Below are 19,241 nucleotides of genomic sequence, written 5' to 3' on the forward strand. Positions count from 1 at the left end.
AATACAAACAAAAAAGGAAATAAACTTTTATCTCAGTGGAGCAAGAGGTTATTAAGCAGATGCTTGAAACTGAGCATGACAAATGACTGTGTGTGTACTTAAAATCACCTCTGCTTGCAGTATTTCTGTGTTTTAAATATCTAGGTTGCTATAGATTTGATGATAGAACTTTAGGAATAATTTTTTGAGTAAGTAATCAGTGGTGCATGTCCTACCAGTGTGCATAATTGGTAACTGACTTGCTGTGACTAGAACACCAGCTGTAAAGTTCTACTCATCAGCTTTGTCTCTGTAGTTTTTCTAGTGTGGTTATGAGAGGAGAACTTTCAGTTTGAGTAATGGACATTCAACACACTAATATCTTCTTGCAAGTCAATAATGCAGCCCATAAGACACCCCTTTCATTAAAAAGATAGAGGTGTAGCTGGGAAGATTTGAAACTCCATCATGCCATGCTCAGGCCGTGGCATGCTGGGACATGTGGTGTGTACTGCATGCACATCCTTTTTAAAGAAAAGGATTGGCATGGGTACTACTTGCGTCAGGTTGTATTTCAGTAGAATGTAGGCAAACAACAACAGAGTTGTTAAACTGGAAAAAAACGGAGATTATATATTTTTGGCCTTTTTAACTAATAAAATTTAGGCCAAAGCTGTTCTGTGGAATTTGAGAAATATATTGAATGCTACCACAAATACAGTAGTGGTATTCATGTCCATGTGATAAAGTGCAGATCCATATGATAAATTATATATATTATGCATCTTTGTCCAGCATACTTGCAGTCTACCCGCTAATGCCATCTACTTCAAAAAGCTGTCATTTTTAAATGTAGAAAAAAATATATATTGAGAACATGACCATTTTTTCTCTCACAAAATTGGAATTCTTCCTCGATTTTTGCTGATATTATTCCAGTATGAGGTCCAGGATGCATAATGCTCAGTTCTAGATCAGTGAAAGGTTTGAAGTATGATATCATTTGACCCATTGTGGTTAGAAAGAGGAACATCCTCTTGTCTCCCAGTCCCTCTGAGACTTTTACATGTGGTCTCATAGTACTAAAGGAGCCTGGGAATTGTGAAAAATAGCACCAACAAAATTATAATAAAATCTCTCTATCTGTCTACAATGTATTTTAAAGCATTTTTATTGAATTTAAATGTTCATGGTTGGAAATTGGGGGGGGGGCGCGTCAGGCAACGGGGGGGTCAGATAATAATTATTTAATGATAGTAGCTGTTGAGAATTAATAAGTAAAAGATTTAGAACCATTAAACCCTGTCAACATCATTTGTCAAAATGTACAAAGTAAAAATTATTAAATCAAACTCTAAGAAGTTCTCAAGGAACATTTTTTCTTACTTTGCCTTTCTGTACATATCTATTATTATCAACGGAAATATTTTTGTTCATTTGTGTGTATGATGAAATCAGCATTTATTGATAAAAATCAAATCCTTCCAAGCCTGTTTATAAAGATAAACCCACATGTAAGTTCTTGTAGGATTTGGTCCTGAAAGATTACATAAAATACGCTTATTCATTGCTTGTTTTTAGGCAGGTTCTGTGGTGACAAACTACCAGAAGTACTCACATCTACAGACAGCAGAATGTGGATAGAGTTCCGTAGCAGCAGCAATTGGGTAGGAAAAGGTTTTGCAGCAGTTTATGAAGGCAAGTCACTGTGAATATTAAAGATGACTTAATCATATGGATAACGATTAGCAAGAAACACATTAATATCTTGACAAATGTGGGCTCTGATAAATTATGAAGTTAAATTAACTTCATCTGAAATTAGTTTAATACTTTTTAAGAAAACAGTTTGGTTGTTTTGGTATGGGCCATCAACTTCATAGATGTATAACTTTGAAATTGCCAATATGATCTCATTACAGACATCATCCTTTCCAATAACATCAGTAATGGTGATCATAAGTATATCATGCACATTTTTAAATTCTTAATTAAATGGTAGTTGGAAACTCTCTTAAACTTTCTCAATAGATGTTGAGATTTATTCTTTAGCACATACCTACATTTCTGCACAGAACTTACCAAATATAGGGAAATTTCCATTTTTTTTTAGTTCAGGTGTGTTGAGTCCATTTTGTTAATGACACCTTGGAAATTTAATGTGGCTATCTCTTTCTCATGGGAAGTTTTAGGAGCGGGGAGTTTTGCACATTTCTTGTTGGATGTCTTGTTGAAGCGAAAATACATTTTGTGTTTTGTTCTATACTTTTAGTTCTATGCTTCCCCACCTTCCTTCACAAAATCTGGTTCTGTTCTTGAGAACATTAATAGACATCTTGAGAACATTAATAGACATCTTGAGACATTAATAGAAATACAGTGAAGCCCAGTTTAACACTGTTTGGTAGAAAAGAGTGCAATATAAATGGAGCCCACAGATGTTTAGTATATGAGGGTAGGCCCCAATCCTGAAAACACTTATGCATTTGAGTAACCTTACTCATGTGAGTTGTTTCACTGAACTCAAAATGTTTGTGTTTCTAGGTGCAGACCGTAGTTTGTAGGTAAAGATTCATAGATGTAGAGGATGAAGTTTGTCTCAATATTCTGTTTTACTGAGGCTAATAAGCTACATATGGACATGGCTATTGATGAGAAATGTATGTTACATAACCCTAAAAGCATATAAACAAGTGATATTATTTTGTGACAATTTTAATGCCTTTTTAAGCAGTCACAAATCATAAATATCCGTGATTACAGAGTCTTCTCCAGTGTTAAAGGTACTGCATTATTAAAAACATTAAATACTCTGTGAAATGTCCAGTAGTTTATACAACCAAGCTTGAGTTCAGTAATTTGACCTTTTTAAAGTGTGTACATTTTTTGTTGTATAATTTCATCACCACACAAAATATGTTGACTCAAGAAGAGGGGAAAATGTTAGTCCTGAAAATATACTTAGATTGAGTTTTATGCTTTCATCAGCAATCTGTGGAGGTGAGATCCACAAAAACGAAGGCCAGATCCAGTCTCCTAATTATCCTGATGACTACAGACCAATGAAGGAATGTGTGTGGAAAATAACAGTGTCAGAGAACTACAATGTCGGATTAACCTTTCAGGCATTTGAGGTAAAGCCATTTAACTGATTCAGCAAACCATCTAGTGGATAACTGACAGTGCCATTTAAGGGAATCCTCATTAAACCAATGAAGAAACAAAGAATTCTCTCCTCTTCCCTCCTCCCCTCCTAAAAAAAAAAAAAAAAAAAAAAAAAGTCTACTGCTGAAGTTTACTTTCCTTGGGACCTTTCCTGTTGCAGAAATTTTCAAGAAGATTAAAGGGGTTTTACGTTATCTGTGCTATTTGAATTGGAATGTTTTAAATACTGACAATAGTTTCTTTTGACAAATGCATAATCCTGTTTCGCAAGACTGCTTTAGGATTCTATTAAATAACAGAGCTGTTATTTCTTTTCTCAATCTAATTGTTAAAAAAAGGAATGCCTTTCTTGAAAGAAAGCTCTATTTTCTGTTTTTATTATGCAGAAACAAGTACTGTATTTTTTAAAAAGCCAAATTCTTAAAATGGTTTAAAAGCCCATATTTGTTCAAATTTAACATTATAGTGGATCTCCATAAACATTTTTATTGAATGGTACAGGCCAGCAAACTTGTCCCTAACACGGGCAATTGATATTTCATACAACCCATTATACATACTATAAGTGCTGGTTTCAAGTTCACAGCTAAGTTTAGTAATACTTGTTCTGTCTACTCTTTTTGTTTAAATATTTCAGTAGCATATGAATTTAGGAACCATGGCTCAGATTAACAAAGATACTTAGGTGCCTAAGGCTTGCGTTTAGGTCATTTAATTACAGTTTTGGTTGCACTGCAATCTACATTTCCCAAAGGCTACTTTAGGTGGCTCCCAGCCTATTGTGCCAGCTTTTGTGGACTGCATTCTTCAGTCCCTATCTCTCTCCATACATTTTACAGGGAGCTTAGGTGACTAACTCAGGTTTCGTGGATCTCAGTAGTATTCCTTTGATTTCCTATCTGCCTAAAAGTGACTCTTAGCATTGCAATGCCCAAGTCCCTTTGTGCAGCCGGGAAAAGGCATCTGGCTCTTTCATTTCTGTTGTTCCTGGTCTTGCAGCCCTTAAGTGATGTACCACCCTTAAAAATCAATGGGAGTTCTGGCATGGAATTATCCAAAGATCAGGCCTCAGTGGCAAAATTTACCATTAGTAATGACCATATATTATAAACATTAGACAAGACTTTCATAGGTGCTACCTGCAGTCTCCTATCTTTTTGTCAGTTAAATTAATGCCCCATACCACATAAGGCAGGAGGCTCTTCCCCTGCCCAAGGATCATTTTGAATGCTAGTTAGGCTTTCACTGTCCTGGCTTAGAGTTGAAAATTGTTTTAAATGGACAGTATTTTCAGTAATTCTGTAGTTCTTAATAATACCTTTCTATATCAAAATACAGAGAGTCTGTTTTAATGGATCAGGATTGATTAGGACAGCTCTATGAAATCTGATGTTAAACAAGATTACTTTGTTTAATGGATAAGGAATGCCTTTCCTGCAATAGCTATACTAACAAAAATATAGAGCAGTGGTTCTGATTTTTATTACTACCTGCGAGGAATCAGTTTGTCCTCTCTGAAATAGCAAAAAAACAAAACAAAACAAACAAACAAACAGATTATCCCTTTGCTGCATATAAATGAAACAAGCAATGTCCAACTTTAATTTTATATTGGCAGCCTAGCTTACTAAGCCACTCATAACTTGGTTTCACTCCTTCTTTCAAGAAATTTTGCTTCACCTTCTCTTGTGCTGAAAACTCAAGAGACAGCAAGTGTTTGGAAAAGATTTCAAAGAAACAGATAAAATGAAAAAAAGAAATGCAATCAATATTGGATATACTTGTGGCTGAACTGTAATCCACTCCCCCCAAATGTATTAATTCATGAGTGTTAAGGGTTTATTGTAGGCAAAGTATGTATCTGTAAAATAAAAATATGGAATGTTCTGTTGCTAATGACAAAAGGTATCAGTATCCTTAAATAGATAACACTACTATAGCAAAATGATCTCAAATATGAGTTCAAATATGTCACTTTATTTCTATATACTTGGTGCATTGCCAAGCAAAACAGAAAAGTGATTTAAAAATCAGAAGTCCCTGTGTCCAAAAATAGTAAAGGGCTGACAGGAGTTATTACAGTATGTTTGTGAGAAAATTATTTGTTTGTCCTTTGAAAAGTGTTTTTATGTTTCATAAATTCTGATTGCACACAATGCAATGAAATAACTTTATAAATAACCTCCAGTCTATAATTAAACCCCCAGAAAAGCCAAGAACTTCAGACTTTATCACTGAGTCATCTTGTTTTGCTTGCTGTGGGCATTGCAGCTTCTGCAGAGTGTAAGATTACCTGCTCTTCTTTAGCTCACTGATAGAGGAATTGTACTATGTGATGTTTAGGCAGAGCAGCATAAATATTAGCATCATTAACTCCACTTAATCAGTCTTTCTCAATCTCTCTGAGTCTCTCCAGCTGGAGATGTTCCACTTTGTATAAATAATTATTCATTGGGTCAGAAGAGAGAGTGACTTTATAGCCCAGTGGTAGGACACTCACTTGCAATGTGGGAGTCGCAAGTCAGGGGCGGCTCTAGGCATTTTGCCGCCCCAAGCATGACAGCCTGCCTGCCGCCCTCGCAGCGCTGGCAGAGTGCCCCCCGCGGCTTGCTGCCCCAAGCACGTGCTTGGCGTGCTGGGGCCTGGAGCCGCCCCTGTCCCAAGTTGCAGATTTGAACCTGAATTTTCCACATACAAAGTGAGAGCCCTACCACTAGACTATTGACTATTCAGGGGCTGAAAGATAAATTCTGAGAAACGGTCTGAGACAGTAAAAATTTTGAAAATAAGAATCCAGACTGTTCTGCCAGTGGTGTTACCTTCAGATGGGGAAGGAAAGTTGGAGTTCTGTGCATTCCTACTTTTTACTTCTCCACTTGCCACACACTGTATAAACACTAAATGTGAGAAAGCTGAATTGGACTTGAGCTGTGGGTCATAAAGATGAGGCCTGCTTGTCTCACCAAACCATTAGATCTGGTGAGAACCCTCCTCTAACTCACCTTATGAGACACTGTTCAGGCATGAGAGGAAGAGATAATATAGAACAAGTTGGTTTGGGAGGATGGGGCAGTGTCCTGCCAAGTTCCCACCTGTCGTAACCTCTTTTGGACCATATCCAACCACTTTCTCTGGGTCCCCATGGCCACTTGAAGCAGACTCACCTGGAGACCCCATTCTGGCCACTGCTGCTGCCTCCATCAAGGGGGTTTCTCTGGCTTTCCTTCATCCTCATTCTGTCATGCTGCCCTGACTTTCTTCAGGAGCCTTCAGCTGCTGATGCTACCAACACAACTACATTTTTTGCTGTAAAAATTAAAATGTTTTATTTATTTACTAACAATTTGCATATTCTTCACCCACATGCAATTTGAAAGGATGACATTTTAGCCCTCCAATAAACAAGGTTTATGGGCCCAATCTGAACTCAGTGGGAGTCATTCCATTACTTTAAATAGGTGTTGGATCAAACTCTATACTGGGAAGCACAGGAGACTATTGTAGTTTAGCATAGCAGGTCTTTGCACAGCAGCGCTGCCAGATAACGCAACACCATAATGTCCTAAAATATGAGACTCAGATAAGGAAAACACAGTTCAAATCAGTTCTTTTTATTTGTTGCCAAAGGGCTTTAAAGTTACTTATTACTTGTCCAAAAACATTATATTTATCTTTTGGTTTATATTTCAGGTTATAACTACTTAATCTCTAAAGATTATTAGTATTGGAATCACTTGCAGCAGTATTGAACTAAAAATAAATTAATCTAGTCAAACGATCACCTTACTTGAATGTTTGGTGTAAATCAATAGCACTTTATAAGTTGGTTGATTTTTATAGTCTTAGATGTTTAGCAACTTACCACTGCCCAAAATAGATTTTTATCTTTCTTCCTCTGCCAAAAATGAAAGGTGATGCTCAGAAAGGAAATTCTAGTGTTTTACTTCAATGGGAGCTGGGCGCATGTAATTTAGAGCTGAATTTGGCCCATAAAAGTATTTTCCAAACTCCCCTATAGAGTGGAACAATGTTCCTCTATCATAGAAGAAAAAATGAATTGCTGAATGACTTAATGCTCCTGTAAAAATGAACGGTGGACAAAAAATAATACAGTTAGACCCTTTATTGATTTTAATGGGCTTTGGAGCAGGCGGATAGCCCCTACATCTGAATGTAATAGCTTTTTACTCTATTACTGTTAATACAATAATGCTAACAGAATTGCATATTATAATTGTTAACATTAAAAAGTTCTCAATTTAATAACTTAAAAAAAATTGGTATGCGAAGTACATTTAAAATTTACCCTCTAAACCTCTGAAAAGCTGGTGCTCAGATAGATACATGCATGACCACAACATTAGTTGTGCATGTGAAACGCCTATTGAAGTCAGTACAGTGATAATTGTGCCCCAGGTTATGATATTTCTTACTCACCATCCTAACTCTGGTTCTGATGCTACCCATGATCAAAATACCTAGATGGATCTCTCTAATTAATTAAGGCCCTGAGCTTGGAAACACATAAGCCCCTATTGCATTACTCCTGTGAGTAGTCCCACTCATTTCTATGAGACTGCTTGCACCGGGAAGGTTACATGTATGTTTAAGTGTATGCAGTATTGGAGACTTAGATAAGAAAATAGACAAGTTTTGTACAAGAGGGACAAAATTTGTTCTTTTTTAAAAAAAATGAAATAAACAAAACTGAGTACATTAGGATTTCTGATTCTTTTACGCTAAGCAAAAGCGTCTTAGTTCTGCTCATAATACACAGTAGATATAGTATTTCACCAACCAAATGAATGAACAGCAAAACAGTCATAGAATATATTAATAAGTTTAATTCCATATTATAAAAAAATCCATTTGGGGATGAGATTTAGTTTGTATTTTTTTTAAAAGGGTGGTTCTGTTAATAGATTTGATTCGAGCCTTCTCCTTAACTAAGAAATCTCCTTTTAAAACAGAAATCTTGCTGTTTGTTTGTGTAACAGGTTTTCTCAGAAGATATAATTTTATTCTCCTGGATTTAGTTAATTTATTTATAGGCAGGCTTCCATGTACCTGTATTCCATAATTCTAAACCCATGGGGTAATCCTAAGGTAAAGCAGCCGTAAGAGTTCTGATTGCATTAGTGGGAGACTGTGTGTGTGTGTGTGTGTGTGTCTGTCTGTCTGTCTGTCTCTCTCTCTGGGAGTCTATCTGCAGTTGCTGAGATATAAGATCATAAGGCTCATCTCCAGGTCCTGCTGCTGCTTTAGTCTCTGCTGCAACTCCCACTCTGACAGATGCTCTACACACTGTTAGGTAGGGAGTGTGAGGCACTCTAACCTAAGACATAAACAAAATTGTGTCTATGGTCTGAGGTCTTCTAGCAGGATGTGTGGATGAGATGTTCTACCCACATATTTCTAGTCCTGCTAGAAATTATATGGCAAAAGTTCAGTCATCTGCCTGCAGAGCCGGCTCCAGGCACCAGCTCAGCAAGCAGGTGCTTGGGGCGGCACATTGGGCTCTTCGGCAGCAATTTGGCGGCAGGTCCCTTGGTCCCTCTTGGACGGAAGGACCTGCTGCCGAATTGCCACCGAAGAAGAAAGTGGCGCGGTGGAGGAGGCGCCGATTGCGATCGAGGAATTTTTTTTATTTTTTTTTTGCTGCTTGGGGCAGCAAAAACCCTGGAGCCAGCCCTGGCTGCCTGGAAGAGTAAAGAGAGGTCACTTGAAATCAGGAGTCTCCCAAGTGAAACAGGTAACATAACAGCTTCAGAGATGTAATGATGACATTTTAAGTGTCATTACTATTAATTATTTCACTGCTCACCATTTTAACAGCAAATGTGGGTAATTTCAGTCTGCCTCCCGTGCTCTCTAGGTGCCTAAAACTCTATTCACTGCCAGTACGTCTAGCTTCCAACATCAAATTCTAGAATGTAGTTATGCAGGGTGAATGCAGTAATGCAGAATTTTGCACTACATTAAAAATGAAGGGACAGCATAAAATAAATTGAATTTAACATCAAATTAAATAACAAAAATAATACTTTTCTGATTATAGTTCATTTTTATATTCAGTTCAATAAAATTTACATTTCTTTATTTGTCAAAAACTGCCACTGAATTGCTAGTCTTCTCCACTAGATTGTGCAGAAACTAGGTCTTCAATAGAATTTAGATGAAGCTTATTGTGGAGTACATGGGGCCTTGTTTTGTAGCTATTTAGACAGAAGATTTTTTGCAATTAAGCTATTGTATCTTATCAACATCTCAATGGATTTTGCTTCTATTCATGAAAGTGAGTGTAGCAACACAGAGACCTATAAAGAACATTTCTTTTTTCTCCCATCAGTTGTTATACTCTATGACCATAGATATGGCCTTCCAAAGAAAGAACGTGTTCTATTCCACTTAACATAAAGGAGTTTTATTTAGTTATGTGTTAGTCCATGGTTAAACAGAGCACTGTTGTATATTTACAGATCGAAAGACATGACAACTGTGCCTATGACTACTTAGAAGTCCGAGATGGAACCAGTGAAAATAGTCGTTTGATTGGCCATTTCTGTGGCTATGATAAGCCAGAAGATATTAGATCTACCTCTAATACCCTGTGGATGAAGTTTGTTTCTGATGGAACAGTTAACAAAGCAGGGTTTGCTGCTAACTTTTTTAAAGGTATGTATTATATGGGGATTGACTCTCATATAGTATTGAAATATAGAAGAATTATGATGTTTGTCTGCTCTGTTACAAAGAACATTAAGGATATAATATTGGTAGAATACAAAATTAATATTATTTTAGTTTCTGTTCTGATTAGAGTCGAGGGGCCTGATTTTCCACTACCTTTTACTACCTTTTTTATTCAGTCATCAGTACCGAGGAAAATGGGTGTAAAATGTTAACTGATCAAAATGGCAGTGTTTTTACACTCACCTTGACACATGTAAATGACTACCCAAGGTGCAAGGGGGTGAAAAATCAAACCCAGTCTGTCTTCCTAATTTCTTCAAATGATTGGATGAATTTTGATAAAGATGTAATCACTCCTGTTAAACATGTTTAGAGGAATATTATGTTGGCAGGTCTATAAAAAATAATTGAAAGAATAAAATTCTAATAGGAATGGTATTGCCTGAGAGGTTCATTATTATGAATGTTTATGCTTTCTCTTAAAGAAAGATACATTTTCTATTTCTAATTGCTTAAGGCTATGTTGTCACTTTATTATCCACCACCAGCAAGGGCATACTGGAGTTGCCCTGGGCAGAGCTCAGGAAGCATACTTTGACTTTCATTAGAATCTCAGGGTTGGTAGGCACCTCAGGAGGTCATCTAGTCCAACCCCCAAGGATTGAACTCACAATGCTGGGTTTAGCAGGCCAATGCTCAAACCACTGATCTATCCGTCCCCCCTCAGAAACTTTGAGAGTCACAATTTGTCTTTCAGTCTCCTCATTGCTCCAGGGAGGAAATAAACTGCAGCAGGGCTAGCGCCTGGTATAGAATTATCTCTTGCCATGCCAGTGCTTTCACAGTCACTACATTAATTTGGTGAGAGCATGAAGCCAAGGCTCCATCCAGTCCTCCCTGTATTTATTATTATTAATAATAATGATGATGCTGATGCCTGTGTGCACAGGGTATGGATGTATTAGCTGTGTGGACCTGGATTCCCTCTGGAACCCATGGTACAGGTAACCTACTCTCCCTTATTCGATTGCCCAGCCACAAAGGGCTAGCGATGATCTAGCCCTTATCATCAGTTTTCACTCTGTACAGATGTGAGAGAGGAGAAGATAATTGTCAGTGTTTATTTCAAATGAGAATATTCTTCATATTTGCCACTGTGCAAGGAAATGATATACTACATCTCAGGCATATTTGAGCATGAATATTATGAGCATGTTTCACGGCTAGCAGAGATAATTCTGTATTCCATTTTTTCTGATGCCTCTTGTTTCCTTTAATATCAGTAGAATGAAAACTGGGATTTGAGGATTCTGTTAATCTGGTTTTGAGTATGAATTCAGGATAACGTACAAATTCATTCTGTTGGAGATAAAAGTGCCCTTCAAGTGACCCTGCTGAGGATTTCCAATCATTCTCTCAGTACTTTACACAACCTTTAGATTGCTGCTGCCTAAATCATTGTATGCTGGCCACAAAGTGCTTATAAATTAGGTCTGTATCTGTCAGTTGCTATTGTAGTGGAAAAGAAGAACATACATTTAATTTACCCAGTTTCAGGTCTTTAAGATTTAAAAAATGCTCCAGTCAGTAGAGATGATGTGCTATATAGACAAGTTCAATGGCATGCACACCACTTGCTGCAGATAATATCAATCTGTTCAACAAGTAGAGATGAGGAAGGTAAAAACTTTTAATTAATGCCTTTTCCATTCTTTTATGTCTTCATAGAGGAAGATGAATGTGCCAAACCTGACAAGGGGGGCTGTGAACAGCGGTGCGTGAATACCTTGGGCAGTTATCAGTGTGCTTGTGATCCTGGCTATGAACTTGGACCTGACAAAAAGAGTTGTGAAGGTACAGTATGCTGCTAATTTAAAGAACTTCTAAAACGTATAAAGTTAGTCATTTTATAAAGCCATTTTTTGCATACTAAAGCTTATGCATTAGTGAATATAGGTATTGTCATACAGCTTGAAAAATATCCTCCACTGTACAATGTCTGTCTATAATAGTCTTATTCATTTAGTATTAATTACTAATTTATCCTGTTCGAGTTCTATTGTTAGTCAAATAGAAAATTATGTACAGTAGAACCTTGTTAATTCACACTTCACTGATCCATACACTACATAATTTGCCTTCAGAAAAGAGCATTTTCTCTGTGTGTATTAGGAAAGATTTAACAGCATAGCAACACACTGAAATCTCATATTTCATTATTCTTATAAAATTATCTGACATAAATTTACTACATACATAAATATACATTGCTACAATGTATTGTAATTAAAACTAAGCTTCACTTGTCAAATGAATGAAATACTGGTTTGTGATATGTTATCCTTGCTTTTATAACTACATTTGTTCACTTGCTCCCTCGTTTGCCAAAATTTTATGATTTGCAATGGGTTTCTACTGTTATTTTAAAGTGTCCTTTTACTTACCATTTCATTTTAAAAAGTCATGTTTGAAATATAATCTATCAAAGCCTTTTATTAAAAGCAAGGAAACTAGATTTAATAATCATCTGAAGAAATCAAAAAGGCCCTTAAATGGAAGATATTGCAAAACTAGGATTAGATTAAGATATCTCTTTGCCCATAACACTGAATATTTGCACACTAAATGAAGCTCAGTACTATGGTCATTAAAATAGTGATAATCATATGCTAATTCACAAATACTAGTAAATTTAGACATGAGACATTTTAGACCATCCTTATTTAATCTATTTTGCCTAAGTATTGTAAGCGGTCTGAGAACATTGTCCAGTGATGTGGTTCTCTTTAGATGGAGTTAATAGGTATTATCTCTGAATTCTATGATATTGTGGGATTAAACCAGATTTATGACAGTAACATTCATTATTTATTTTGTATTTCATTTCCTTGAGCTTTATTTTAAAGATAGTATTAGAAAAGTATGATTCTCAGTATTATTCTCAGTATGCATAGCTCATTGACATGATGAGTACTATGGCTCATAAGACGCAATTATGATTTTTTGTTTCAAATTCCTCAACACACACATGAAAAATACCCTATATTCCAAATACTCATCATGACATGGGATGTCTGGTTCCAGGATCCTGCATGGAGATGCAGGGCTTGTCTGCTGATTCATACTGGAAGCCAGAACAGCTGTATCCCAATCCAATTGTAAAAAAGTGGATTTTTTTGTCTGGGTGCCTATCTCAATCAGTAAAGACTAGGGAAGTGAGGAGGGTCTTGCAGAAAACTCCCTAAAACAATCAGTTCAGGAGAAACTACCTCCCATTGCTCCCATACAGAACCGGGAGCAGCTCTGATGAGAGCTGGAAGCACTCTTAAGAGCTGCTGTCCCTTCCCTGGTGTACCTGCTCAACAGCTTCCCCTCTGGCTATATTTCAGAGAAGGTAGGAGACTAACTCTGGCTACTCCATTGCCTCCTTCCTGACACAGTCACTCAGGGTAATCCAGGAGATGGAAAAGAAAGGAGAACTTGAGAATGAACAGCCACTTGTGTGACAGATTTTCGTTACCAATGGGGATTTGCCTCCACATGGGACCCCAAGGGTGGGATTCCTTGGGGTGTGACACTTGCAGCTCCCCTCATTCTTGTCCCACCCCAGGTTAGAGCAGCTTAGGGATTTGTCTAACTTGTGCCAACTGACCATGCTCCCCAAGGCTCTCTAAACCAGATGGAAATAACCAGAGTGCAATATGTTCCAGCCAACAGCCAGCTTTCAACTCACCTTCTGCACCACAAGGAGCTGAAATGCTGGTTCTATACCCCCATGCTGGGTGGGGGAGTATGTATAGGTGGTTTCAGGTCCCTTAGCAATGCCTGAGTTTCACAAATGGAGTGAAGCAGGGTAAAGAATTTGCCTCCAAAATATTGCTTGTGCCCTTTACTTGACTTTTTTTAAATAGGAGTTTGACCCTCAGGCTGAAAAGTTAGTCACTCCTTCCTATTTGTGCTGTATGTTTGGTCATATGGTACACTTCTGCAGCCTGATTGGATGACTGAATTTTTTTAACAGGAGAATAATGAATGACTAATAAGGTTAGCAGAAATTCTTCTGAAAAAAGGTGAAGCAATGAAACTTTTTGTATTCACTATGTTTTAGAAACACCTGATGACTGTAAATATTTGTGAATAAAATAGTATGAACCCCATGAATAAGAGAGCATAGAATAAATTTGGATAATTTATTCCCAAATATATTCTGATTTTTTCACCATATTATTTGAACAGCTGTATTTTAAACAAAAGTAACCTTTGTACATGAGTAATACCTGGGCACTGTAGAATCATAGAAGATTAGGGTTGGAAGAGACCTCAGGAGGTCATCTAGTCCAACCCCCTGCTGATAGCAGGACCAACCCCAACTAAGTCATCCCAGCCAGGGCTTTGTCAAACCAGGCCTTAAAAACCTCTAAGGATGGAGATTCCACCACCTCCCTAGGTAACCCATTCCAGTGCTTCATCACCCTCCTAGTGAAATAGTTTTTTCCTAATATCCAACTTAGACTTCCCCGCACTGCCACTTGAGACCATTGCTCCTTGTTCTGTCATCTGCCACCACTGAGAACAGTCTAGTTCCATCCTCTTTGAAACCCCCCTTCAGGTAGTTGAAAGCTGCCATCAATTCGCTCCTCACTCTTCTTTTCTGCAGACTAAATCAGGGCTGCCCAGAGGATTCAAGGGGCCTGGGGTCTTCGGCAGCGGGGGATCCCCGCTGCTGGACTCTCTCCAATTTGTCCACATTCTTTCTATAGTGAGGGACCCAAAACTTGATGCAATACTCCAGATGTGGCCACACCATTGCTGAATAGAGGGGAATAATCACTTCCCTTGATCTGCTGGCAATACTACTAATGCAGCCCAATATGCCGTTAGCCTTCTTGGCAACAAGGGCACACTGTTGACTCATATCCAGCTTCTCATCCACTGTATTTCCCAGGTCCTTTTCTGCAGAAAAGGCTTAGCAAGTTGGTCCCCAGCGTGTAGCAATGCATGGGATTCTTATGTCCTAAGTGCAGTATTCTGCACTTGTCCTTGTTGAACCTCATCAGATTTCTTTGGGCCCAATCTTCCAGTTTGTCTAGGTCATTCTGGACCCTATCCCTACCCTCCAGTGTATCTACCTCTCCCTCCAGCTTAGTGTCATTCGTGAACTTGCTGAGGGTGCAATCCATCACATCATCCAGATCATCACTGGGGGAAGATTCCCTTTGGCAAGGAGAAGGCACATTTATACAACCTATGCTGAAAGGACAGCTGAAATCTTTCACCCTTACAGATTCTGCATCAGGGATAAAGTGTGTACAGGAGAATGGGTGAGGGAACCAGAGAGTGATGTGTCCCATGGAGCCTGGGAAATACAGATGAAGAGACAGGATCTGGGAGGATTGTGGGAGTATATGGAACTGGGTGAGAGAGAAAAGGGTGAATGTGATATGAAGTGTTGTGTAGTGTTTCAATTCACTCAAATGTCTTAAATTAGATTGAAAGCTGTTGGAGTCAGGGACTATTCTTTCTTTGTGTTCGTATCATAGTACTATGGAGCCCTGATCGTGATTGGTCTCTCTGGGTACTACTGTAATATAAATAACGTGTGAGAGGGCTGAATCTCTTACTTGATATGTTTCTGTTAATAACAAAATGTGGTTTCGGGGGAGTCTGCAAATAAGTGAGGTGCTTGCTTTTCATTTTACATTACAGCTGCTTGTGGGGGACTTCTGACAAAGCTAAATGGGACTATAACTACTCCAGGATGGCCCAAAGAATATCCTCCAAACAAAAACTGTGTGTGGCAGGTGGTTGCTCCCACTCAATACAGAATTTCAATGAAGTTTGAGTTTTTTGAATTAGAAGGGAATGAAGTAAGTAACCATGAACTGAGAATTATACAAACTAGTCAACGGTTGCAGGATTGTTCAAAAATAGAAATTGTCTCATACAACACCATTGCTTCAAATACTGACAATTTCCATGGAAATTCTTGTTTTCATTGACTTTGAGTTTGGGACTGTTTCTGGAGTCTTTCAAAACATACATAGCATGGCTTACTCTCTCTTAAAGATATGAGCATCATAATGTATATGTATTAAAAGAAATGCCTTTGCTGAGCTTCAGCTGGCTTTTTTTGTAAACAAACTAAAACAAAACAAATGGATGAGCCGCTAATTGGAGAGAATTCAAGACAAGAGAAAAATCTGGAGGAACTGAATTATGTGTAGAGAATAAAAGTACTGAGTATATATAACTTGGTTAAATGAGGAGTAACGGAGCATTATAGCCATCTATAACCATTTCAACGTAAGAATCCTAAGAAAGGAAAAAAGAACAGGAGTACTTGTGGCACCTTTGTTAGAGACGAACAAATTTATTTGAGCATAAGCTTCCAGTGAAGTGGGCTGTAGAACCATGAAAGCTTATGCTCAAATAAATTTGTTCGTCTCTAACAAAGGTGCCACAAGTACTCCTGTTCTTTTTTCCTTTCTTAGGATTCTTACGTTGAAATGGTTATAGATGGCTATAATGCTCCGTTAGTCTCTAAGGTGCCACAAGTACTCCTGTTCTTTTTGTGGTACAGACTAACACGGCTGCTACTCTGAAACCTAAGAAAGGAAGTAATTTTTAGAGTGGAACAGGAAGTATAATAAGGAACAATGAAATGAAATAAGTGAAAAAAGCATGTAGACTGAATATCAAAATAAACTTCCCACTTGGATTGTGGAATGAACTCTCTGATTTTTTTAATTATTATTATTGTTGTTGTTGTTGTTGTTTTTAAGCTCCTTGGCTTCAGATAATTAATTATACAGCATCTCAGGCTTTTACAGACATAGAATCATAGAAATGTAAGACTGGAAGGGACCTCAGTAGGTCATCTAGTCTGCACTGAGGTAGGACTAGCTATTGTCTAGATCATCCCTAAATGGTCTTGATAATACCCATAGAACATGGCATTTATCTAACCCATTCTTAAAACCCTCCAATGATGGAGATTCCACAGTCTCTCTATGTTATTTGTTCAAGTGCTTAACTACCCTGACGGGAAGTTTTTCCTAATGCCAATTCTAAACCTCCCTTGCTGAAATTTGAGCCCATTATTTCTCATCTGGTCCTCAGTGGATAAGGAGAAAAAAATATTTTCCTCCATTTTATAACAACCTTTTTACTTACTTGAAGACTTTTATCGTGTCCCCCACACCCACGTTAATAATTATAACCTCACAAATCCCTATGAAATAAAGAAATGTCATTATTAGAAGAAAAATAAATGAAGCAAACTTTTGTTTCCCAAAAAACGCCTTTGTTTTCTAGCCAGCTCTGTTTGTGTCTCCATTTTTCAGATGAGGAAACTGAGTCAGTTGTCCAAGGTCACACAAGATTTATGACTGGCAGATTGTGGGAAAAAAGTTGTAGATCTATCTCTCAGCCCTGTGTTTTGATCATAAGACCATTCTCCTCTCTTGTGTTGCTAAAAATAGATGTTAGATGGATAGTACTAACAGAAGTTGTGAATGTCAGTACTTTGTTATCCAGAATAAACTGTTATAGTATATCAAGCCACTAATACTTTTATATAGTGTCTAAAAATACAGACATAAAATGGGTACTAATAGTCCACATGTTAGAAATGATTTAAATACTTATTTATTATGAGACTTAATTAACTATGAAATTGTTTTTGCTGAATAAATAATTTTAAATTAGCTGGATATATTTATATACATCTTTGCTAATAAATACCATTTTAATATACTTGTACTTCTATTAATGTTTTATATACTGCCATATAATGGAAATTATATCACTAAGCCTACATTCAAATAATATTACATGTCTAATTTAAACCCACAAAAGCATTAAAATTCACCTTAAGTCATACTGATAGGCTTAGCAGTGGATATTGGGATTTATCTTAAGTGTTCATGTTATTGGGAGTTGCATGTGAAAATCCCAGGTATCAAAATGAGAATTTAACTCAGGTGAGTTAAAGTAGACTTCCAGTTGTAACTCAGTATTTCCTTGTGCCTGTTGCATTAAGCAAGACTCTTAATATTCTTTAAGTGGAGTTATTATGACTGAATTAGCTGCATTCCACAGCGGTAACATGTGAAAGTGATTCCAGTAGTTATAAGCACTTTAAACCTTTCCCTCCATTATGGCAAAACATTGGAAATCATTTTTATAGTCCATAAGGAGATAGTAACAAAAGCCAAAATAATCTTTTTGTGTAGTTTAAAAAAGTAAAGATTGTGATTTATAAAATTCATGCTTTCATTTCATGCACAATCTAAGCCTTGTATGAATCCCCTGGCCATTGTTTTCTCTTAAGCTATTAATTGCATACAACTGGAACATTTTTGATTAAATGATTGATAGTTGAGCCTAAGAAGCTTAGAAGTTTTTGGGGTGGAAGGTTTTATATAGACATGGGATTATGCACTGAAAGTATTATCCTGGGTAGTAGGCCTTGCATAAGGGGTGATTTTTTTAAACCTCCTAATGAAAATGACACAAATTAGTCCTCTAAATTATATCAGTACCACTGTTGAGAAAGAAGTGACACTATTAACAATGCAGATTTATACTTTTGTAAGAAAATAATGTGGTCTTAAATTTACAATGGGAAAGACTTGGCTTGCAGAATTTCCATATTAAAGGTAATACATTTTAGGTTATAGTGTGTTTAAAAAAAACAAATCCACAAGCATACAGAACCCATAAATGTTTATGACTCAGAGATGGCTTTATTCTTCAAAGTGAACATTTGGAGGCCTTAGTCTAATGTCTTCAGAGTTTTTCCTTTTTAATTAAAATGACTGAGCTATTAAACACTTTAAAATGTAGACAATGTAGATACTACATATTAATGCATGAATTTTGTCTTAAAACATGTAATTTAAGAAATTAAATATGTTGTAGTGTTAAAAATTATATTAAAACAAAATCAACAAACATTTATAAAGGAATATCAGAAAAATTGCAAAAATATTAAATATTGAAAAGTCAATTAAATATTAACTTTGTAACATAAATCAACAGAAGATCTTACATTTTAAGTGTAGAGGCACTTATATGGAATTTGTATCTATTTTTGGCTAATACAAAAATCTTTCTCTTTCCTAGGTTTGCAAATATGATTACGTGGAGATTCGTAGTGGCCTTTCTTCTGATTCCAAACTGCATGGTAAATTTTGTGGTACAGAAGTGCCTGAAGTTATCACATCACAATACAACAATATGAGAATTGAGTTCAGATCTGACAACACAGTCTCAAAGAAAGGCTTCAAGGCCCACTTCTTTTCAGGTATTAAAAATCACTTGTGTACTATGGATACTTCTGAGTATAGAGTGTCTAGATGCAGTGAATCTTTTTCACAGGTTGTGTTCTTTATTGCACAGGT

The 19,241-nt window shown here is 36.9% G+C and overlaps 1 protein-coding gene across 1 annotated transcript in view; it reads left to right on the forward strand.

The window, feature by feature from the left end:
- TLL1 (tolloid like 1) overlaps positions 1 to 19,241 on the forward strand; it is a 383,094-nt gene that overhangs the window by 331,153 nt on the left and 32,700 nt on the right. Inside the window, exons 16-21 of the mRNA XM_045020036.1 lie at positions 1,561 to 1,677; positions 2,968 to 3,113; positions 9,624 to 9,819; positions 11,566 to 11,691; positions 15,544 to 15,704; positions 18,964 to 19,144. Of these exons, the coding sequence (XP_044875971.1) occupies positions 1,561 to 1,677; positions 2,968 to 3,113; positions 9,624 to 9,819; positions 11,566 to 11,691; positions 15,544 to 15,704; positions 18,964 to 19,144 (927 nt within the window). The remainder of the gene's footprint in view (positions 1 to 1,560; positions 1,678 to 2,967; positions 3,114 to 9,623; positions 9,820 to 11,565; positions 11,692 to 15,543; positions 15,705 to 18,963; positions 19,145 to 19,241) is intronic.

Source organism: Mauremys mutica, chromosome 5 (assembly GCF_020497125.1).
Source record: "Mauremys mutica isolate MM-2020 ecotype Southern chromosome 5, ASM2049712v1, whole genome shotgun sequence".
Lineage (NCBI taxonomy): Eukaryota > Metazoa > Chordata > Testudines > Geoemydidae > Mauremys > Mauremys mutica.